Source organism: Salmo trutta, unplaced genomic scaffold, assembly GCF_901001165.1.
Source record: "Salmo trutta unplaced genomic scaffold, fSalTru1.1, whole genome shotgun sequence".
NCBI classification, from domain to species: Eukaryota; Metazoa; Chordata; class Actinopteri; order Salmoniformes; family Salmonidae; genus Salmo; species Salmo trutta.
In genome coordinates, this window is record NW_021822852.1 from 49,110 (window position 1) to 74,068 (window position 24,959).

The 24,959-nt window shown below is 40.8% G+C and overlaps 1 protein-coding gene across 1 annotated transcript in view; it reads right to left on the reverse strand.

Annotated features, from left to right (window-relative positions):
- The window catches only part of LOC115185798 (titin-like), a 62,797-nt gene that overhangs the window by 23,854 nt on the left and 13,984 nt on the right, over positions 1-24,959 (reverse strand). The window contains exon 2 of the mRNA XM_029745807.1: positions 21,195-21,272. Within this exon, the coding sequence (XP_029601667.1) occupies positions 21,195-21,249 (55 nt within the window). The 5' untranslated portion in view covers positions 21,250-21,272. The remainder of the gene's footprint in view (positions 1-21,194; positions 21,273-24,959) is intronic.

A 24,959-nucleotide genomic window follows, 5' to 3' on the forward strand; every position in this document is an offset into this window, starting at 1 on the left:
TACTCTCTCCCCACACTTACAGTACATAACCTAGATTTAGAATGTAGAACTCTGATAAACTCTATCTCCCCTGTGGTGGATGAATCAGAATTAGTTGGGTAACATAGATCATTTTGATGTCTTATCTGCATAATATGCTTATGTGATATACTTGTTATTAGAATGTATCCCTTTGGACTCTGGTGTTGGCAGTTGCACCTCTTCCCTCAGCTGGTTCTCAGTCACTTGGGGCCCAGAGAGGGGAGAGGTCAGGCTGTTTTTCACATATCCCTAATATGCTTATGTGATATACTTGTTATTAGAATGTATCCCTATGGACGCTGGTGTTGGCAGTTGCACCTCTTCCCTCAGCTGGTTCTCAGTCACTTGGGGCCCAGAGAGGGGAGAGGTCGGGCTGTTTTTCACATATCCCTGGTGCTATGCAGAATATCAGAAAGGGAAGAGGACAGGATGGAACATTGTCTTCATATGTGAATGTGTCTACCTATTCTTAAACCATGTGAAGGGATGGCGTGATTAATGGGGAACCAATTACTTGTCTCCACAATGTCTGTGCGCAAGTCACTCCCTCCTTTGGCATTGGGGGGAGTGTATGGCAGTGTCTGGAACCATTGTATGTCCTCTCTGATGTTGCACTTATCCTGGGATTGTGTATGACCTAGTGTCACGTCCTGACCAGTATAGAGGATATTTTGTTATTGTAGGTCAGGACGTGGCAGAGGGTAGTTTATTTATGTATTACGGGGTTTTTTGGTCACTGGTCTATGTTTGTATTTCTATGTGTATGGTCTAGGGTAGTTTTTCTATGTGTAGGTTGGGTGCTGGACTCTCAATTAGAGGCAGGTGTTTCTAGTTGCCTCTGATTGAGAGTCCTATAAATAGGTGTGTGTTTTGTTTGTCACTTGTGGGTAGTTGTTTGAGAGCACTGCTTTTGTTGAGCCTGCGTCTCTGTTCCTGTCGTTAGTTTGTTTAATGTTTTTCCGTGGTGTTCGCATTTGTTATATATAATATGTTGAGCACGTAACCCGCTGTGCCTTGGTCCCATTCTCTCTTCCACGACAGATGTGACACCTAGATGCTCACTCCCCTCAGTGAGCTTGTCCAGGAGTGGGGTCAAGAAGGGGTTTTACTTGAGATGGGAGTATCTAGAGTTGACAATTGAGTTATGCCATTGGATGAGTTGGAGTTTGTGTGCTATGAAGTACCAAGAACGAGATTAGAACCTCGTCTTAGGGGCCAAACTGAACGATAATTTATAGTGAATGCTATCTGGCTACGGGATACTCCTTTCTCATTTATAAAGTCTCACTTTGTGAACTGTTCCTAATATCTGTGGTTTTTATGTCGAATAGGGGGGGATCTTTGCTATAAAGGATCTCAGTAGCCATTGTATTGTCACTCTCAACGGTTCATTAGAAAATGGCGAATCGTTGAAAGTCATTGCTATTGCAAAGCTCTTATTATTAAAGATTTAGTTTAAGTATAACTACAACTCGTGTGTTAAGTTTGTCTCTCCTCATTTGATAAGACAGAAATTAACCACCACACCCCTCATGTATTGTACAGAATTAAGAATTAAAATGCAGAACTCTGATACTCTCTATCTACCCACATCTATAGTAGAGAACATAGAGAGTCAAAGTTCTACATTCTAATTCTATGTTCTCTACTATAGATGTGGGTAGATAGAATTAGAATGTAGAACTTTGATACTCTCCATCTACCCACACCTACAGTACAGAACATAGACTTAGAATGTAGAACTCGGATACTCTCTATCTCCCCTCACCTACAGCACAGAATGTAGAAGGAGGAGAGGAAGGGAGGGAGATGACCACAGTCAAAATACAAGGAATATAGGAACAGGGTGCTATTTGAGACAGCCTATAGAACCTAGAACTGTAGAAATATATACTGTGGAATAACCAGAATTAAACATAACTCACCAAAGGAGTCCTGAGGGGAGGAGATAGGCCTACCACGGAGTCATGAGGGGAGGAGAGGACCACCACTGGAGTCCTGAGGGGGAGGAGAGGACCACCACTGGAGTCCTGAGGGGAGGAGAGGACCACCACCTGGAGTCCTGAGGGGAGGAGAGGAGCAGCCACGGAGTCATGAGGGATGAGAGGTCCACCACTGGAGTCATGAGGGGAGGAGAGGTCCACCCTGGAGTCATGAGGGGAGGAGAGGTCCACCACTGAGTCATGAGGGGGAGGAGAGGACCACCACTGGAGTCCTGGAGGGAGGAGAGGACCACCACTGGAGTCCTGAGGGGGAGGAGAGGACCACCACTGGAGTCATGAGGGGAGGAGAGGTCCACCACTAGAGTCATGAGGGGAGGAGAGGAAAACCACTGGAGTCATGAGGGGAGGAGAGAGGCCTACCACTGGAGTCATGAGGGTAGGAGAAGGAACCACCACTGGGAGTCCTGAGGGAGGAGAGGTCCACCACTGGAGTCCTGAGGGGAGGAGAGGACCACCACTGGAGTCCTGAAGGGAGGAGAGGTCCACCACTGGAGTCATGAGGGGAGGAGAGGTCCACCACTGGAGTCCTGAGGGGAGGAGAGGACCACCACTGTAGTCATGAAGGGAGAAGAGGGTCCACCACTGAAGTCATGAGGGGGATGTGAGGTCCACCACTGAGTCATGAGGTGAGGTGAGGTCCACCACTGGAGTCTGAGGGGGAGGATAGGTCCACCACTGGAAATCCTTAGGGGAGGCAAAGGTCCTCCCCTCAGGAATAATTGTAGCTAAACCTCACAATAATCAATGTTAGATGTAAAACATGTATTTCTTTATTGTTGTAGTGTTTTGGTTAAATCGGAAATCAAACTCCTGTAATATGGCTATGCTCCCTGTGGTGGGGGTCTGGTAGTGCAGTCTGTATATACTATCCCCCCTGTGGTGGGGTCTGGTAGTGCAGCCTGTCTATACTTTGTCCCCTTGGTGGGGTCTGGTGCTAGTGCAGTCTGTAGTATTACTACGCTGCCTGTGGTGGGTCTGGTAGTGAAGCCTGTCTATACTACTATGGCGGGAGATGGCGAGACAGACAGACAGACACACAGACACATTAAGATGAGGGAGGACGCACATTTTAATGAGCATGGCCTTATTTCTATCACAGCATTTTGGATTACTGTCATTCATATTCCATTCACCCAAGCTCAATGTAACATGGACATATTTAACTACTACATGTCATGATACTCTAGTGTTCCCTATAGCCATCATGAGGTTGTTACAACCTAGCCTATGAATGGAAGGTTACAACGTAGGTGCGCGAGTCGAGAGAAACATTCAGTAATCAAGGTGACACATTCATACTGCCTTGCACACTCTGGCTTGCATCAAGCTGACTAGGATGTAATCTTTAGTCCAACAGTTGAAAAAAAGAGTTTCTCTTGGACAAATCAGGTATGTTTATCCTCATTTCGTTCTGTTAGCTTTTTGTTTAAAAACGTTTTTTCAACAGTATCGGTGGAATGAATACACCTCTGATCACATTCAAACACAGTTCACTTTCAAAGCAGACACATACAAACAGCATGATCACATTGCCCCATTGTAGAATTCCTTCTTACATCTCTGCACTATACTCCTATCACCTTTTCCCTTCACTTGTGGACTCAGTGCACAACACATCAGCTGTCTGTGATGCAGAGCGAAAAAACCTTTCCCAAAGCCAAACCTCATATCATGACTGCTCACGCTACACACAGCCAACATCATTGTTATCATATTAGCTAACGTCATAGTCAACATAGCTACTAGAACTAATGCTAATAGTAGACACGCTACAATCGTGGCAGTACAGTGTACAAGTCAGCAAGCAGTTTAGCAGTTACACTGGTGAGCCCAGGTGGCAATAAAATAATAAAACCAAAAGCTTACCTTGACTTGGAAGAGGTCCAGTGTTGGATAGCCATAGCCAGCTAGCTAACATACCATCCCTCTCTGTTTGAGACGGTTATTTGAGTAACTAAACTAGCTAGCTGCATTAGATGCTGGCTCAGTAAAGTGAAAGTGAAAGCAAAAAGCAAAGTAGAGTTTGCTAGCTCTCTCCCACTCTCTCTTGCTTCTCCTTCATTTTTAAAGAAATTAATTTTTTCAAAACTGTTCAGCTATTGTCTTTCTCTTTGAGTCAACTACTCACCACATGTTTAAGCACTATAGTGCTAGCTGGCTGTATCTTATGCTTTCAGAACTAGATTAAATATCTGATACTTTGATTGGTCGGACAACATGTCAGTTCATGCTGCAAGAGCTCTGATAGGTTGGAGGACATCGTCCGGAAGCTGTCATAATTACTGTGTAAGTCTATGGAAGGGGCTGAGAACCACGAGCCTCCTAGGTTCTGTATTGAAGTCATTATACCCAGAGGAGGACAAAAACTAGCTGTCCTCCAGTTACACCATGGTGCTAACCTACAGAGCGCTGTTGAGGCTACTGTAGACCTTCATTGCAAAACAGCTGTTTTTGTGAAAAGAAATACTGGCCGTGCTTATACAGCTGAATATCCTTAACTGGGGGAGACAACAAAGGGTTAAACTAGGGTCATTTCAGTGAATAGAAATAATATGTCTGAGGTTAATACAACTAAGCAACACTTCCTCTGTTTGAGTAATCAACTCGACAGTAAGATTTGATTATTTGAATCAGCTGTGTAGTGCTTGGGCAAAAACCAAAACGTTTACGCCTTGGGGTCCCCAAGACCGAGTTTAGGAAACGCTGGCCTAGCCACTCATGGTTCAATGATTCAATGGCGCCATCATGTGGCTAATTGCAAGAATTACAAGAAACAAGAGCAGAGTGGAAATAGTTATGAATTGATGCATTGATCATTTTGAGCTTTTTTATAACATGATGCTAATACTGTATTGACACGTCAAACCATACTGTAAAACTGAAAAGATAAACATGTAGCTAACTAGGTAATAATGAAAATGTGATGTTAAAACATAGTGATATCATGACACTGAACAATATAGTATTACGTAATATACAATTCTAATTAATATACAAATGTATAAAAACTGCAATGTTTAAATGTATGTAATGTACTGATGACATTTAAAAAATAACAATATAGTATTACATAATATAAAAACATAAAATATGCGGAATTATGTCTGACAGCAATACAAATAAATCATTAACCACATCAGGAGAAACTTGGCCCAAGAACAAACATATTAAAAGCTGTTATCAATATTATCCAGATTAGTTGCTGAGGAAGAGTAGGACTATTAATGTTATAAATCCCTAAATGGCAAAATCCCATAGAAAAGATCAGACATATAAGTTAATTATAGATAGTAAACAGATTGGTACACAGAAAAGTATTCTATTTATATCATCAAACAATGGAAATAGAAACATCCCATTGAAAAAAAGCAGAAGCATAACCCATCCTATTTATCACCTATATAAGTATCATTATAAGAAAATAAAAATATATTCCAGCATTTACTCAAAAGTTAAAGATCATGGTCTGGAAAACATCTAGATATGGTTGCAAGAGAATAGAGGTGTGATGCCTGGCTTTGGATTGGAACCGTAGCTCTTCAGTCCAGCTTCTGTGGTGATTCTCTTCAGTCCAGATTCGGTGGTGCTCTCTTCAGTCCAGATTCGGTGGTGCTTCTCTTCAGTCCAGATTCGGTGGTGGTTCTCTTCATTCCAGGTTCTGTGGTGGTTCTCTTCAGTTGATGTTCTGAGTTACTTTTCTTCAGTCCAGGTTCTGTGGTGGTTCTCTTCAGTGCAGGTTCTGTGGTGGTTCTCTTCAGTCCAGGTTCTGTGGTGGTTCTCTTCTGTCCAGGTTCTGTAGTGGTTCTCTTCAGTCCAGGTTCTGTAGTGGTTCTCTTCAGTGGGAGGGTCCCCTCGCATTCTGAAAGAAGACACAGAATTAGTAATTTACACTCCCACTAAAATGTTTATGGACACACACAAACAAACACACTTACTGCCAGGGTGTCATACTCTGGTGACTTGGTCTTCATGTTCAGAGGTATTTACATGTCACTGTTGGGGTCACTGGTAGGGTCAGGATGGACATTCTGTGGACAGAAAGAGAAAGAGAGAGAGAGAGAAATTAAAATAGTATGAAAGAGACCGTCGTGACATAGTAAATGAATGAAAATGGAGTTGTAACTCAGAGCCCCTCCCTTGGGTGCACGTTTAGTTTTTTGCCCTAGCACTACACGGGGGGGGGGGGGGGGGGGGTGATTGATAACTGATAGAATCACCTGTGTGTCTGTTGTAGCATCACTTCCTCCTGTGGATCTCCTGTAATGAGGGACAGAGTGAGTTCTGTTCTCTAGTGACCTCTAGTGGATATTGATATGTTACTAATACAGTTTAACAGTTAAGGGCGTTGGGCCAATAAATAAATTTATGAATGAATAAAGTTAATAACAAATCAGAGTGCTAAGTGAAAGAATACTACAAATATCAGTTTTCCCTTCTTCACTCACCTGAACCACATGAGTCCAGAGAGACAGAGATGAGAACCAGAACAACAACTATGATTCCTACAGCTGCATTCATAACTGAGGTTTGTTTCCCTAAAATATCAAATGAATTATATGAGTACATGTTATTATAAACTGAAAATGAATATACAGCAATACAGAACATTAATGCAATACTTGTTAATAACTTCTTCCAGCTACTTAGGGATAGGGGGCAGTATTGTCAATTTCGAAAAAAATATATGCCCATAATAAACTGCCTCCTACTCAAACTCAGAAGCTAGGATATGCATATTATTAGTAGATTTGGATAGAAAACACTCTGACGTTTCTAAAAACTGTTTTGAACTGATGTCTGTGAGCGTATAACAGAACTCATATGGCAAAGCAAAAACCTGAGAGAAATCCTACCAGGAAGTGGAAATCTGGATGTGTGGGCTCTATTCAAGTCATTGCTTATTGAACACACAGTGACGTGGTAATCATTGTGCACTTCCTAAGGCTTCCACTAGATGTCGACAGTCTTTATAAAGTTGTTTGAGGCATCTACGATGAACAGAGACCTAATGAGAAGGCCGGGAAGTTGGTCACCCAGGGAAGGCCATCGCCTCATTGGCGCGCGTTCCTGCGAGAGGTAGCTCCGTTCCAAAACTTTTTTCAAGACACTGGTTGCGTCCGGTTGAAATATTACTGATTCTTCACGTTCTAAAGGCCCTAAAGATTGATGCTTTACAACGTTTGAACGAACGCAAATAGATATTTTTTTGACTTTTCGTCCTGAGATTTTTCGCGCGCTTCCTACTTTTGGAGTAGCTGAACGTAACGCGCGAACAACAAAGAGCTATTTGGACATAAATTATGGATTTTATCGAACAAAACAACATTTGTTGTGGACCTGGGATGCCTGGAAGTGCCTTCTATGAAGATTATTAAAGGTAAGTGAATATTTATAATGCTATTTAATATTTTAGATGACTCCAAAATGGCACCTATCTGTATTACGTAGTGAATTTTTCTGAGCTCAGTACTCAGATTATTGCAAAGTGGCCTTCCAGTAAAGTTATTTTGAATCTGTCAAAGCGGTTGGCATAAAGGAGATGTTCATCTATAATTCTTGAATGACAGTTTAATATTTTATAAACGTTTTTGACAAGTCATTTTGTAAATTGTAGTGCTGATTCACCGAGGGAAAATATTTTCTGAACGTCACGCCCCAATGTAAAAATGCTGTTTTTATATATAAATATGACACTTTATAGAACAAAAAAATTTATGTATTGTATAACATGATATCCTAGAACTGTCAATCTGATGAAGATTGTCAAAGGATAGTGCTAGCATTTAGCTGTGGTTTGGTTTTTTTGTGATGCATGTAGTTGCTTTGAAAATGGCTGTGTGGTTACTTTTGTCGATGTACTCTCCTAACATAATCTAATGTTTTGCTTTCGCTGTAAGCCTTATTTGGAAAATAGGACAACGTGGTTCGATTCAGGGAGATGTTTATCTATAAAATGGTGGTAACATAGTCCTATGTTTGAGAAATGAAATGATTAGATTTGTAGTTTTGAGTATGGCGCTCCTGAGTTTTTCACTAAAACTCGGTCCCGCTCACGGATTGTCTTCGCAAAGAGTTAAGGATCTTATAACCCAATGTATAGTTATAAACTAAGGTGTATAAGCCAAAGTATAATGGATTAAGATTAGCTTGAAACATGTAGTTTTGTATTGAAGTATTGAAGATTAAACTTTACCTGCTACAATGATCATCAGAGCTGTAGAGTTCATAGATCCTCTTCCATTCTGGACCTCACAGTAATATTCTCCTCTGTCCTCAGAGCTAGATGTTAGTGATGCTGGTAACTCTGTCCTGATGCTTTGAAGGAGGTTAAGTTCTTCTTGTACCAGGTGTATTTGTCCAACAGGTGGTTGGCATCACTGCGCAGGTCAGAGTCACGAACTACCCTCCACTATTTTCACCAGAGAGACTGACTGACACTGAGGTGTTCTTTGGACCATCTGGTGTATGAAATGACAGAACATGTAGACACTCATATAACATGTAATGCACCAGAGATTATGTAAATTAGTAAGATTAGTATATTACACTGACATGTAGAACCATGTATTAGAGAGATGATGTAAATTAGTATAGATTAGTATATTACACTGACATGTAGAACCATGTATTAGAGAGATGATGTAAATTAGTATAGATTAGTATATTACACTGACAATGTAGAACCATGTATTAGAGAGATGATGTAGAATTAGTATAGATTAGTATATTACACTGACATGTAGAACCAATGTATTAGAGATATGATGTAAATTAGTATAGATTAGTATATTACACTGACATGTAGAACCATGTATTAGAGAGATGATGTAAATTAGTATAGATTAGTATATTACACTGACATGTAGAACCATGTATTAGAGAGATGATGTAAATTAGTATAGATTAGTATATTACACTGACATGTAGAACCATAGTAATAGAGATGATGTAAATTAGTATAGATTATATTACACTGACATGCAGAACCATGTATTAGAGAGATGATGTAAATTAGTATAGATTAGTATATTACACTGACATGTAGAACCATAGAGAGATGATGTAAATTAGTATAGATTAGTATATTACACTGACATGTAGAACCATGTATTAGAGAGATCATGTAAATTAGTATAGATTAGTATATTACACTGACATGTAGAACCATGTATTAGAGAGATGATATCATGACTTTCACTGTAGATATATCAACACCCCATGTACTCACATCTGACAGTGAGAGTCTCTTCTGGAGAGAGGATTCTCTCAAAGCCTTCTACAGCACAGAGTAGTTCCCTGCATCCTCACTGCTGACTGGGTCTAGGATCAGACTGTTATAACTGCTGACTGGGTCTAGGATCAGCTGTTATAACTGTGACTGGGTCTAGGATCAGCTGTTAAACTTGTGACTGGGTCTAGGATCAGGCTGTTATAAGTGCTGACTGGGTCTAGGATCAGGCTGTTATAACTGGTGACTGGGTCTAGGATCAGCTGTTATAAGTGCTGACTGGGTCTAGGGTCAGGCTGTTTAAACTGGTGACTGGGTCTAGGATCAGACTGTTATAACTGCTGACTGGGTCTAGGATCAGGCTGTTAACTGTGACTGGTCTAGGATCAGGCTGTTATAACTGGTGATTGGGTCTAGGATCAGGCTGTTATAACTGGTGATTGGGTTGGTCAGACGTTGTCCGTTCTTGTACCAGATGTATGTGGGGTTGAGACAGACTGTACATTTGGTTCTACATCTCAGTGTGACTCTCTCCCCCTCTGACACAGAATCCATCTCCAACAGGATATCTAAGAGGAAACATAGTCACATTTGACTCCAGACAGGCTTGTCATGTGATTAGACTTGTCATATTACAGTACTAACTGTAGGTGGAGTATTACCTGTGACAGTCAACATCACACCAGGAAGACCAGAAAATCTCCCCTCATCTGTTGTTAGTAATGTGAATTTGTATTCAGCTGAGTCCTTCTCTGTCAGGTCTGTTATTGTCATGGTGGGTGGTTCTCTGTGTTCCTATTGTACTCCACACGACCTGCATACTCTGGATATGAACTGAGATCTACAGGGTGTTTCTGTGTAAACCAGAATGAACCTTGTTCTATATAACTAGTGGGATGAGTGTAAGAGCAGGATATGTTCACTGTGGAGGCCTTCAAGACACAGATTCTCCTCTTGGTGTAAGTCACCCTCCAGCAGTTGTGACCCTGAGCACCTGAAAATACATTAAATCGTTTTTTTTCACACATACCTTGAATGTAGCAAGTTGCCTTACTTTGTTAAAAGAAAGGTTTGCTACAAGTGATCCCAATAGAATCCAGACTCGCACACTGCAGGAGAGTGGAGATCCTCATGGCCTTTTACAGCACAGGAGGAACTCTCTGTTTTAGGACTCCAGACAGTGTTGTTGGGAAGTGGACAGAGGAAGAGGCTGTCCATTCCTGTACCAGATGTAGGTGGGGTTGTCAGTCAGAGTACAGGTGGTGCTACACGTCAGTGTGACATTATGTCCTTCTGCTACTCTGTCAGGAGTCACCTTCACCTGCAGGCCTGAATGAGAGTTTATGAGAACGTTATAATCTGTCATGACAGACTGTTCTGGGATCTGTAATTAAAAGTAGGAAATTCATCAAATTCATCATTTAACCCCTTTTATTGTTACTGGTATGTGTTTATTGTACTTTACTGTGTTCACCATATTACAGTACCTGTAACAGAGAGACTGAATCTATCTGAGTCAGACTTCCATCCTGAGTTGTCTGTTTTATATCTGAAGTCATATGTTGCTATGTCACTCTGTCTCAGGTCTGTGATTCTCAGGATGCAGTCCTTCTCTGTAGTTCCACTGTACTCCACACGACCATCATACTTAGGGTCCCATCTCAGATCATACGACTTACCATTCAACCATTGGTTAAACCAGACTATCTCTGTGACTTGGGTCCAACTGGGAACAGGACAGGTCAGGACCACTGATGACCCCTTTAAGGCACAGATCATCACAGTATTTTGTCCCAGAACACCTGAAACACAGTGTCACAGGACTCAACCATGAGAGAACTTCATCTGTGACATCAAGACTATAAAAAACAGACATTACAATATTACATCCAAATGCATGTAAACATGTACAGGATACTGTAGGACCCATCTTCTCAAATGTACATTCCCTTATATCATTCTAGTATTCATTTCAATATACATCATGGAAGTAAAAAGCACTGGTGGCCAGGGTTGGGGTCAATCCCATTTAAATTCCAGTCAATTCTGAAAGTAAACCAAATTCCAATTATACATTTTCAAAATGTTTCTAACTGAAAAGCATTGGAAATAATTGGAATTGGAATTTCAGTCTACTTCCTGAATTGAGTGAAATTGTAATGGAATTGACCCAACCCTGCTGGTGGTTGACAACATTATACTGCTGCTGCTGCTGATGTGCAGAAGTGTGAATGGAAACCAGAGATAAGCATCACTCAGTGGTGTGAAGATAACTTTATAGTGAAGTGGAGACACCTAACAGAACACACCAGAATAACATTACGATTCTTATCCTTTTAGAAATGTCTGTAGATTGATAAACAGGGCAACTAAAAGAAGAATGAGACCATACCTGCTACAGACCAGAGAAAGACCACCAACACACTTCCTGCTGTTCTCAAGGCCATTGTTGCATCTCCCACCCTGCAGTCTTAGAAACATAAACAACAAGTCACTCTATAGCTGGTGAATAACTCCACCTGATACATTGAAGTAGAAACTGTAAATGGGGTACAGGGCCTCATTACTGAAAATGAACCAGGCTCATATTGTGTTGTGTTGTATTGTGCTATATGGTTGTCTATGTGAATACTGTCTGTCTGTAAGTCTATTGCACTATGTATGTAATGTGTGTGACGTGTTGCATGTCTGTCTACGTCTGTCTATTTAGGCTGACATGATGTATGACGCAAAAATAATATCCTAATGTATACAACAGTCATCATCATCATTATAAACAACAACAACAACAATCACTTATTGAACAGATGTGTAGAACTGTAAACACATTTCTACATTGTTCTGAAGCTGTTTATTCTCAGAACCCCAAACATAGGAGGATAAATGTTCAATCCTCTACGGTCCGTCAAACTGAACAGCAGCCTAAAGACTGACCACCAGGTTCAATGATAACTCCTATCCCCAAGCTGTGAGGCTAAACAGCAAGTGACTCAAACACACACACACACAAACACACACACACAGAGAGAGAGACCATCTGTAGTGAAGGCCCATAAGGCCCATAGAGTCTGTATCAAAGTCTAGAGAGCTGGTTGTTATGGATGTAGAAAAGTTAAAACACACATCCTACATAGTATAGATGTTCACACTACTCCCTATCAGTCTGGTCCTAAAGGGCCCTCAGATAAATCCACTATGTCATTCACACACACACACGGGTCCACACACTGAGCAGGGATTCAAATGTTTGTCTGCATGTCTTTTTTACCCAGGTTAATCATCTCATCCCTATGTAGATCAACACTCCTACTCTGAGACACTTTATGAATACTGACCCTGATGTAACAACCAAAACACAGCTCAAAACATAACAGGAAGTAAAATGATACATTACCCTCAAGAATATGACTAATGACTAAAAAAATAACCCAAAACTATATTTCAAGATATTGTCAAGAGTACTTACAGAGTGAAGTGAAGGAGAAAGGTCCTGTACAAAGAGTCAACTTACTGTCAATGCGTGGAAACAAAAGGTGGTCTACTGAAAGTGTTAGCAGGCATTTTTTTCATTTTTTTACATTTTAGTCATTTAGCAGACGCTCTTATCCAGAGCGACTTACAGTAGTGATTGCATACATTTCATACATTTTTCTCCGTACTGGTCCCCCGTGGGAATCAAACCCACAACCCTGGCGTTGCAAACACCATGCTCTACCAACTGAGCCACACGGGACAGGCGTAGCCTAAGTGTGAGTTCTGTGGCTGATACATTTTAAAGTACCTAGTCAGGTCATTAACATGCATGAACAGCATGTCACATAAGGGATGTATCTAAATAGAAAATGGTCTAAAGTCAGAATACTGTAGTTACATTTCTTTATTTGAGGAGTGGCCTACATGTTTTACAAGAGACAAAATGTGACCCATTCCATCACTCCCATCATGCATCAGTGTACTGAAGGTTCCAGAACAGATGAAAGGGGTAGTATGTTTGGTTCCAGTGTTCCATACTAGAGCGCTCCCTACTGGCAACTCAACATTATTACAGCCTCCAGTCTATATGTCTCTACTTGTCTAGGAAATCCCAGACGTAGTGAAACAGCTACAACCTTGTTAACATTGTGGGAGGCAACCTGTCTGCCTAGGGAGACTAATATGTCCCAATCATATCCTCGTCCACTTGGTTCAATAACAAAATAACAAACTGGCAATAAGGCCGAGGGAGGGAAGGAAATCACTTTGATTGACACTTCAAACACTCATACATTATGTCCAGTGTTCTGTCTGTGGGGGTTGACACCCCCCAACCCAACACCCCCATTCTATCCAAGACTCCTGTTCTCTTTTAAAGTAGGGACAATGTTTCCCTTCCTCTTTATTATTCTGTTCTTCCTCCCTCTGTCATATCCGGACATTGTGTGGTGTTCAGGGTGGCCATGTTTTCTTGTATCTTCCTCTCTGGTCAGGCTTAGAGAGAGAGAGAGAGAGCGAGAGAGCGAGAGAGCGAGACATTGTTACAGAACTGTATATTAACATAATATGACATTTGAAATGTCAATACTCCTTTGGAGCTGTTGTGAGTGTAATGTTTACAGTTACATTTTTATTGTTTATTTCGCTTTTGTTTATTATCTTAAAGTGAAAGTCCTCAATGGTGCTGCCCATGCTAAAACTGGCTTTTGGGCACTAGAGTCCTCTGTCTATCTCCATGGAGGTATGATATGTGAGTTGATTGCTTAAATATGTTTATAAATTATAGTTGATGTTTTGACAAAGACAGATGTCCTTACCCTGTGGAGGCATACTGGAAGGCTGAGGAGGTGTTGAGGCCTATAGAGTTGGTCCTCTGAGGAGAGGGAGGGGTTCTCTGCATCCAGCGGTCTGGGTACCTGATCACCAACCTGGTGCTCTTCAGCTCCACCCCCTGGACAGGAGGACAAACAGCAGGCACCAATGTGTCGGAGGAAACACTGTTTAACTGACGACCGACGTCAGCTTGCAGGCGCCAGGCAACAAGGAGTCGCTAGAGCACGATGAGACAAGGACATCCCGGCCGGCTAAACCCTCCTCTATCCCATGACGACCCTGGGCCAATTGTGCTCCGCCTCATAGGTCTCCTGGTCACAGCCGGCTGTAACAGTCCGGGATCGAACCCGGGCCTGAAGTGCTGCCTTAGCACTCATTGTTGAATTTGTGATTTCCAACTTGTTGTGTAATGTTTATGTCCAATGGCCAATGAGCACCGATACGTTTTATCTATAATTTCATATGACAAAGACTGATAAGGATTTGCCAGTAGATTGTCGACTTGATGCATGATGATGACTGCTTGTCTAGCTTGCTAGCTAAGATTGAAAGTTTGATGTTGACATGATCAGTCCAGTCAAAGTTACGGTAGATTTAATGCGACTTGATGTAATTTTGTCTAAGCCAATGACCTTGAGCCTTTTTGGATGGGCATTTCTAATGTAATTCTATGGCAACACCCAAGGGGCTTGAAATTTCGAGCTCTACCCATAGATTTTGTGGTGACATAGTGTCCCCATGAGTGACAGAACACTGAGCCAATCACGGCACAACTAGAGAACATTACCAACCCCTACGCTCCGTATGTTATGCTGGCTGCCCCACCACCACAGAAAGCACTAAGCTAGGCTGAAACACCTGCATTTTGGAGCTGCCTTACTCAAGAAAACAAAAACGAGACCATGTTTGTATTCAACTTTATTAATGCAATGCTTTATTTTTTTAAACTTTGTTTGCAAACTGATATGTGACACGTATTAATGCCAAAATACCATTCAAAACAAGCAACAACAAAAAGCTAACCAGGTGGGGCTCAAAACAGATTTATCTCTGCATCAGCTGCCTTGAATGACGTGTCGCCACTGCATGTTTTTAGAAATATAGACAAGTTGACTAACAAATAGCCAACCAAATATCGGAAATTACAAGTAGAAATATGTCTAAATTATTCAAAAATAATTCTGCAGTCTTTGACTGTAGCCTATAGAACATTTCTATATTTGTAGGCTAGTGTTGGGTGTGGACCTCAGATCTTCACTTTATATAGTGGGGTGGTTGGAGATGGGTTATTAGGTTAACAAACAGCTGACCAGTGAATGTAACTGGTGAGGATCAGTGCTGGGTGTTGATCTGTTCAATGGTGACATCATGTGTCCAATAGGCAGAAATACAAGAAACAGCAGAGTGGAAATAGTTATGAATCAATGTATTAATAGTTAATCAAACTAATGAATGTATTTATTGTCTTAAACTTTTAGCTTATTTACAACATGAAGCTTATATGATGTTTATCCTGTATAAACTGAAAAGTAAACATGTAATGTAAAATGAACAATATGGTAAAACCTAAAATAAAATAATAATTCATTTAAAATATGCAATAATGTCTGACAGCAATACAAAGTAAAAACTTGCAAATGTTTAAATGTATGTAATGTACTGATTACATGTATTTTTATTAAAAAAATATCATGACACTGAACAACATGGTATTACGTATTATAAAATTAGTAATAATATCTGACAGCAATACAAAGTAAATCATCATCAACCACTCAGAAGAAACTTGACCCTAATAGCCTAAAAATATTAAAAGCTGTTATCAATATTATCCATATTAGTTGCTGAGGAAAGTAGGACTATTGATGTTATAAAACATCTGTATATGGCAATATCCCATTTATCATCAATATACATAATTATCATTATAAGAAAATAAAATATATATTCCAGCATTTACTCAAAGTTAAAGTTCATGGTCTGGAAAACTTGTAGATATGGCAGCAATAGAATAGAGGTGTAAGGCCTAGTTTTGTTTTCGAACCTTCAGTCCAGATTGTGTGGTGCTTCTCTTCAGTCCAGGTTCTGTGGTGCTTCTCTTCAGTCCAGGTTCTGTGGTGCTTCTCTTCAGTCCAGGTTCTGTGGTGCTTCTCTTCAGTCCAGGTTATGTGGTGCTTCTCTTCAGTCCAGGTTCGTGGTGCTCTCTTCAGTCCAGGTTCTGTGGTGCTTCTCTTCAGTCCAGGTTCTGTGGTGCTTCTCTTCAGTCCAGGTTCTGTGGTGCTTCTCTTCAGTCCAGGTTCTGTGGTGCTTCTCTTCAGTCCAGGTTCTGTGGTGCTTCTCTTCAGTCCAGGTTATGTGGTGCTTCTCTTCAGTCCAGGTTCTGTGGTGCTTCTCTTCAGTGGGAGATTCCCCTCACATTCTGAAAGAAGACATACTGAAGTAGCACTCCCACTAAACATTTTATATACACACATTTACTGCCAGGGTGGTCATACTCTGGTGACCTGGTCCTCATGTTCAGAGGGTGTGTACGTGTCACTGTCAGGACGGACTCTCTACACACAGACAGACAGAGAGAGAGAGGAGAGAGAGAGAGAGGACAGAGAGACAGAGAGACAGAGAGAGAGACAGAGGAGAGAGACAGAGGAGAGAGACAGAGAGAGAGACAGACAGAGAGAGGAGAGAGACAGAGAGACAGAGAGACAGAGAGACAGAGAGACAGAGAGACAGAGAGACAGAGAGAGAGAGAGAGACAGAGAGACAGAGAGACAGAGAGACAGAGAGAGACGAGTATGAAAGAGAATGTCGTGACACAGTAAATGAATGAAAATGGAGTTGTAACTCAGGGCTTCCCAAGTCAGAGCTGGGGACCCCTGGTTGCACGTTTAGTTTTTTGCCCTAGCACTACACAGCTGATTCATATAATCAAAGCCTGATGAGTTGGTTATTTGAATAAGGGGGGGTCCTGGTGTAACTGATTGGGGATCACCTGTTTGTCTGATGTGGCATCACCCACTCCAGTGGATCTCCTGTAAAGAGGGACAGTGCGTTCTGCTCTCTACTGACCTCTAGTGGACGTTGATTCGTTACAAATACAGTTTAGCAGTTAATGGCGTTTGGCCAATAAATTAATGAATGAATTAAGTTAATAACAAATCAAAGAGCTTAGGTGAAAGAATAATATAAATACCATTTTCCAAAGATGCATTTCAACTCACCTGAACCACATGAAGCCAGAGAGGATGAGAACCAGAACAACAACTTTGATTCCTACAGCTGCAGTCAAATTGAGGTTTGTTTCCCTAAAAGATAATATTGATGATATGGAGTACATGTTATTATGAACTGAAAATGAATATATGGCAATACAGGACATTAATGCAATACTGTGTATATATAAGCCTATTTAAATACAAAGTGTAATAAGGCAAACTAGAAGAAGATTACCTTGAAACATAATTTCTTATTGAACATCATTTTTGTATTGAAGTATTGAAGATGTAACTTTACCTGCTACAATGATCATCAGAGCTGTAGAGTTCATAGATCCTCTTCCATTCTGGGCCTCACAGTAATATTCTCCTCTGTCCTCAGAGCTGATGTTAGTGATGCTGTAACTCTGTCCTGATGCTTTTGGTGAGGTTACATTCTTCTTGTACCAGGTGTATTGTCCACAGGTGGGTTGGCATCACTGCTGCAGGTCAGAGTCACTGAACTGCCCTCCACTATTTCACCAGAGGGACTGGCTGACACTGAGGTGTTCCTTGGGCTATCTGGTGTAAAAAAAACAGTTGATTTAAATATGCGTTTACATTTTAGAGCTAATATCTTTCACTACAATGTTAATATAGCAAACTAAAGGTTTTAAACCCATGTTCTTACATGTGACAGTGAGAGTCTCTTCAGCAGAGGGGAGATCCTCATGGCCTTCTACAGCACAGGAGTATCTGCCTGTATCCTCACTGCTGACTGAGAATAGTCTATAGACAGGAGAGTAGGTGTTGCTGTTTGGTTATAGGATGTCCATTCTTATACCAACTGTAGACTGTGATTGGGTCGAGTGTACATTTGGTTCTACATGTCAGTGTGACATTCTCCCTCTCTGACACAGATGTAGGATCCATCTCCAACACAACATCTAGAGTAAAGGAAACAAATCATTATTCTCCTCTATATATGTCCTCATATGTGAAGTACTACACTTGTTTTTTTATGTACATACCACTACATGTCTGTATAACTGCCCTTAATTGCAGTCATTTAATACATTTATTTCGATTTATTTAGCCAGGATAGTCAACTCTGTAATAAATCCACTGTTTTCCAGGAAGTCCTGGCTTCCATAGAATAAATAATAACACAAAATTCTCCTTAGCATACAAAAGCATAGTTAAAATCACATTATACACTGAAGTACACATATCATATGCATTAGCATACATACAAAACCACACTCACATTACAGCTATCTACAGTTGAAGTCGGAAGTTTACATACACCTTAGCCAAATACATTTAAACTCAGTTTTTCACAATTCCTGACATTTAATCCTAGTAAAACTCTCTGTCTTAGGTCAGTTAGGATCACCACTTAATTTTAAGAATGTGAAATGTCAGAATAATAGTAGAGAGTGTTATATTTTCGCTTTTATTTCTTTCATCACATTCCCAGTGGGTCAGAAGTTTACATACGCTCAATTAGTATTTGGTAGCATTACTGTTACATTGTTTAACTTTTGTCAAACGTTTCGTGTAGCCTTCCACAAGCTTCCCACAATAAGTTGGGTGAATTTTGGACCCTTCCTCCTGACAGAGCTGGTGTAACTGAGTCAGGTTTGTAGGCCCTCCTTGCTTTTTCAGTTCTGCCCACACATTTTCTAGAGGAATTGAGGTCAGGGCTTTGTGATGGCCACTCCAATACCTTGAATTTGTTGTCCTTAAGCTATTTTGCCACGACTTTGGAAGTATGCTTGGGGTCATTGTCCATTTGGAAGACCCATTGCGACCAAATTTAACTTCCTGACTGATGTCTTGACATGTTGCACAAAGTAGATGTCCTAACCGACTTGTCAAAACTATAGTTTGTTAACAAGTAATTTGGGAGTGGTTGAAAAACTAGTTTTAATGACTCCAGCCTAAGTGTATGTAAACTTTCGACTTAAATTGTATGTGTCATAGATGTGAGATGTGTGACTGATTACCTGTGACAGTCAGGGAGACAGGTGAGCCAGCAAACCTTTCTCCAGATGTTATGAATCTGAACCTGTACCCAGCAGAGTCACTCAATCTCAGGTCTGGGATTCTCAGGGTACAGTCACTCTTCTTATCCCCAAGGTACTCTATATGACCCTCATACCCTGGCACTGAGCTCAGATCTTCAGGATCCTTACCAGACTCCCATTTAGTAAACCAGAAAGCTTTTTTGATCTCATGATAACTGGGATATGTGTAAGAGCAGGATATGTTCACTGTTGACCCCTTCAAGGCACAGATACTCTGGCGGGTGTAAATCACACTCCAACACTTCTGACCTGAAATGCAAGAAGACAACAGAACACCTTATATAAATCTTAAATTACAATATCTACCAGCATACACTGATGTTGTTTATAAAGTAGAAGAAAACTAGTTAAATAGTTGACAGTAGTGAAAACCATAATTATGAAATAATGATCAATATTCATGATTAATTGACATAATGTCACAGGCATCGTAAGGGACAGACCAAAATGCAGCGGGTATAGTGCTCATCTTCTTCTTTATTTGAAAGAACACTCAAAACAAAATAAACAGATGATGAAACAGTTCCATAAGGCACACAGGCTATACAGAAAATAACCACCCACAAAGACACAGGAAAAACAGGCTGCCTAAGTATGGCTTCCAATCAGAGACAATGAAAGACACCTGCCTCTGATTGGAAGCCATACTTGGCCACACATAGAAAAAGAAACATAGAAATAGAAAACTAGAACCAAAAACCCCTAGAACCAAAAATAAAACACACAAAACAAACAACCCCCTGCCACGCCCTGACCAACTATAATTACAAATGACCCCTTTTACTGGTCAGGACGTGACACATAAGTCTCACAACCTGAAGAAAATTGCATTTATATGAAAAAGTCCAGACTCACACACTGCAGGAGAGTGGAGATCCTCACGGCCTTTTACAGCACAGGAGTAACTGTCTGCATCACTAAAGTAGACTGAGTACAGGCTGGAAGTGTCCTCCTTTACTTTGTGTCCGTTCTTGTACCAGATGTAGGTGGGGTTACCAGTCAGAGTACAGGTGGTGATACAGGTCAGTGTCTTATCCTGATGTCCACCAGTCACCTTCACCTGAAGACCTGGAGAAAAAACAATATCACTGTAAATCTCTTTATCACTGACTTATCACTCTAATACAAAGATGGAAGAAATCCTATGTTATACAGACATAAACACAAACCAAGACAATTTTCCCAATCTAAATGGAATTCAACAGTTTAGCTTTATTGAATGTAACTGTACCTGTGACAGACAGAGTGACTCCAGGACTGCCAATATATTTCCCGTTCTGATCTGTTTTAAATCTGAACTTATACTCAGCTGAGTCTCTCTCTCTCAGGTCTGTGATTATCAGGTTGTGACCATTCTTCTTATCCCCATGATACTCCAGACGACCTGCATACTCTGGGTCCTGACCCAGATCTTCAGGTTCTACACCAGTCCCCCATTTAGTGAACCAGAAGGTTGATGTGACTTTATGACCAATGCGATATGTGTAAGAACAGGTCAGCTTCACTGTTGACCCCTTCAAGGCACAAATACTCTGTGTGGTGTATGTCACACTCCAGCCATTCAGCCACAGAAACACTAAACAGTCACAGAAAACAAGGGAATTACATTAAGTCAAGGTCTATTGGCTCACACTGACAGCATGGTTTGTCCACACTTTGTTGCCATAGTTGCTGATTTGAGTGTGATTGGAAACCAGAGATATCTTTCACACCTCACTGAGTGATGCTTAACTATTTAAAGTGAAGTGGAGACGCCTAACAGAGCACACCAGAATAATAAAATGCAAATGTAATTTTCACATTTTACAAATGTCTGTACATTGACAAACATATCAAGTTATCAATGAGACCATACCTGCTACAGACCAGAGAAAGACCATCAACACACTTCCTGTTGTTCTCAAGGCCATTGTTGCATCTCCCACCCTGCAGTCTTAGAAACATAAACAACAAGTCACTCTATAGCTGGTGAATAACTCCACCTGATACATTGAAGTAGAAACTGTAAATGGGGTACAGGGCCTCATTACTGAAATGAACCAGGCTCATATTGTGTTGTGTTGTGCTTTATCGTTGTCTATGTGAATACTGTATGTCGGTATTTCTATTGCGTTATGTATGTGTACGTATGTATGTATTGTATGTACAGTACAAGTCAAAAGTTTGGACAGACCTACTCATTCAAGGGTTTTTCTTTATTTTTACTATTTCCTTTTCTTTATTTTTACATTTCAGAATAGTAGTGAAGACATCAAAACTATGAAATAACACAAAGGAATCATGTATTAAGCAAAAAAGTGTTAAACAAATCAAAATATATTTTATATTTGAGATTCTTCAAAGGAGCCACCCTTTCACTTAATGACAGCTTTGCACACTCTTGGCCTTCTCTCAACCAACATCATGAACCCTCTCCCCACAGGTGTGATTACTACCTCTGAGGGTTTAGAGCTGGAGGTAGTCACCTCATACAAGTACTTGGGAGTTTGGCTAGACGGTACACTGTCCTTCTCTCAGTACATTTAAAAGCTGCAGGCTAAAGTTAAATCTCGACATGATTTCCTCTATCGTAATCACTCCTCTTTCACCCAAGCTGCCAAACTAACCCTGATTCAGATGACCATCCTACCCATGCTAGATTACAGAGACGTAATTTATAGATCGGCAGGTAAGGGTGCTCTTGAGCGGCTAGATGTTCTTTACCTTTTGGCCATCAGATTTGCTACCAATGCTCCTTATAGGACACATCACTGCGCTCTATACTCTTCTGTAAACTGGTCATCTCTGTATGCCCGTCGCAAGACCCACTGGTTGATGCTTATTTATAAAACCCTCTTAGGCCCCACCCCCTATCTGAGATATCTACTGCAGCCCTCATCTTCCACATACAACATCCGTTCTGTCAGTCGCATTCTGTTAAAGGTCTCCAAAGCACACACATCCCTGGGTCGCTCGTCTTTTCAGTTCGCTGCAGCTAGCGACTGGAACAAGCTGCCAGAAACACTCAAACTGGACAGTTTTAGCTCAATCACTTCATTCAAAGACTCAATCATGGACACTCATACTGACAGTTTTGTCTGCTTTGCGTGATGTATTGTTGTCTCTACCTTCTTGCCCTTTGTACTGTTGTCTGTGCCCAACAATGTTTGTACCCTGTTTTGTGCTGCTACCATGTTGTGTTGCTACCATGTTTTTGTCATGTTGTGTTGCTACCATGCTGTGTTGTAATGTGTTGCTGCCATGCTATGTTGTCGTCTTAGGTCTCTCTTTATGTAGTGTTGTCTCTCTTGTCGTGATGTGTGTTTTGTCCTATATTTTAATTTAATTTATTTGAATTTTAAATCCGAAACCCCCATCCCCGCAGGACGCCTTTTGCCTTTTGGTAGGCCGTCATTGTAAATAAAATACAAATCTTAAATAAACCTCTTAAGGATCCACCCCTTTTTTTCTATTTTAGCCTAAAGTGACATACCTAAATCTAACTGCCTGTAGCTCAGGCCCTGAAGTAAAGATATGCATATTCCTGGTACCATGAGAAAGGAAACACTTTGACGTTTGTGGAAATGTGAAAGGAATGTAGAAGAATATAACACATTAGATCTGGTAAAAACTAATACAAAGAAAAAACCAACTGTTTTTTGTATTTTTTGTACCATCATCTTTGAAATGCAAGAGAAAGGCCAAGACTGCCCAAATGTGCCTACTTTGTTTATTAAAAGTGAATTTGTGGAATTTCTTTCCTTCTTAATGCGTTTGAGCCAATTAGTTGTTTTGTGACAAGGTAGGGGCGGTATACAGAAGATAGCCCTATTTGGTAAAAGACCAAGTCCATATTATGGCAAGAAGAGCTATTTAAGAATGTGTTACATAAAGGTTAGTTTACATTAAAAAAATATATAAAAAAAAAATGAATAAGCAAAAAGAAACCACAGTCCATCAGTACTTTAAGACATGAAGGTCAGTAAAATGCAAAAACCATCAAGCACTATGATGAAACTGGCTCTCAACGCAGTTTCTCTGGGTCCTCCTGCAAGGTAAGCATTTTGTTTATATTGTTGCAAGTTTACTTTTAATTTGGAATTACCTATCGTGTGGCTGAAATAGCTGAATCCACACATTTGAGGGGGTGTCTACATACTTCTGTATATATAGTGTTTACCAGAGATAAGAGACTGCTGATATTGCAACCACACAACTCAAACGCCGGTTCACCAGTATGAATAGAAATCACAAACTGCTTTTTTTGTTGAATCTGTCGAGAACTGTTGTTTGCTAAATATAATTATCGTTTGTATCTGCCAATTCATTGGCTGTCCAGTATCTAGATGACCTGTCCCCAGAACTTCCTCTGCAGTTCATATTTTTTCCTTTATATGGTTTCCCTGATGTTGCTACTGCAATCAAGCTGTTTTTACCATCCCTGTAACTATCGCTTCTGCAGAGAGATCGTTTTCTAAACTAAAACTCATAAAGAACTACATAAGAAGCATTAGGCTCTCAGTCTGATATGAGCTTTTGAACCCCTGAGTAAGATACACTCATTGCGCTGGCGCCATCGTACCCTTGATCATGTCATTTGTTCACTAATATCCCCCTTGCAGGGGTGTCTGGTACACCAGTGTCACGAACGAGATGATGTTTTCCGTTTTGCTCTATGACCCCCACAAACATCACGGGACTCGTCTGAAGTCCGTGCCGATCTACAAATTTCAGTCTGTAGCGTCAGAACAGTTTGGGCTACACACTAATATGTGAGCGTAATAAGGTGAGACTCTCACAAACACACATATGTCGTTTGTTTTGTTCTAGGACGCCCACAAGCCTCACAAGACTCGTCTGATGGTAGCCCGGTACCAGTTAAAAATAATCATGGAAGTACTGTATAGAAGTAGTTTAGTGCCAAAAAAAGGGTGCTAAATATGGGTCAGACACTTTAAAACAATCTTTCTTCAGATACATTTTTTGACTATCAGTTTTTCAATGTATGAATCTGTAATTCAATGGGTTTCTATGTGCTAAAAACATTAAGCTCAAAGCCCTGGGTCTGAACCCTGCAATGTGCAACTGGGTCATGGACTTCCTGATGGGTGGCCCTGGTGAAGGTAGGAAACATCACCTCCAATTCACTGATGCTCCACACTGGAGCCCCACAAGGGTGCGTGCTCAGCCCCCTCCTGTACTCCCTGTTCACCCATGACTGCGTGGCCAAGCACGCCTCCAACTCAATCATCAAGTTTGTAGATGACACAACAGTAATAGGCTTGATTACCAACGATGACGAGACAGCCTACAGAGATAAGGTGAGGGCTCTGGGAGCGTGGTGCCTGGAAAAGAACCTCTCACTCAACATCAACAAACAAAGGACTTCAGGAAACAGGAAATCGTGGACTTCAGGAAACAGCAGAGGGCATACCCCCTTTTCTACATCGACGAGACCGCAGTGGAGAAGGTGGAAAGCTTCAAGTTCCTTGGCGTACACATCACTGATAAACTGAAATGGACCACCCACACAGACAGTGTGGTGAAGAATATGCAACAGAGCCTCTTCAACCTCAGGTGGCTAAAGAAATTTGGCTTGTCACCTAAAACCCTCACAACATTTTACAGATGCCTGGTACTG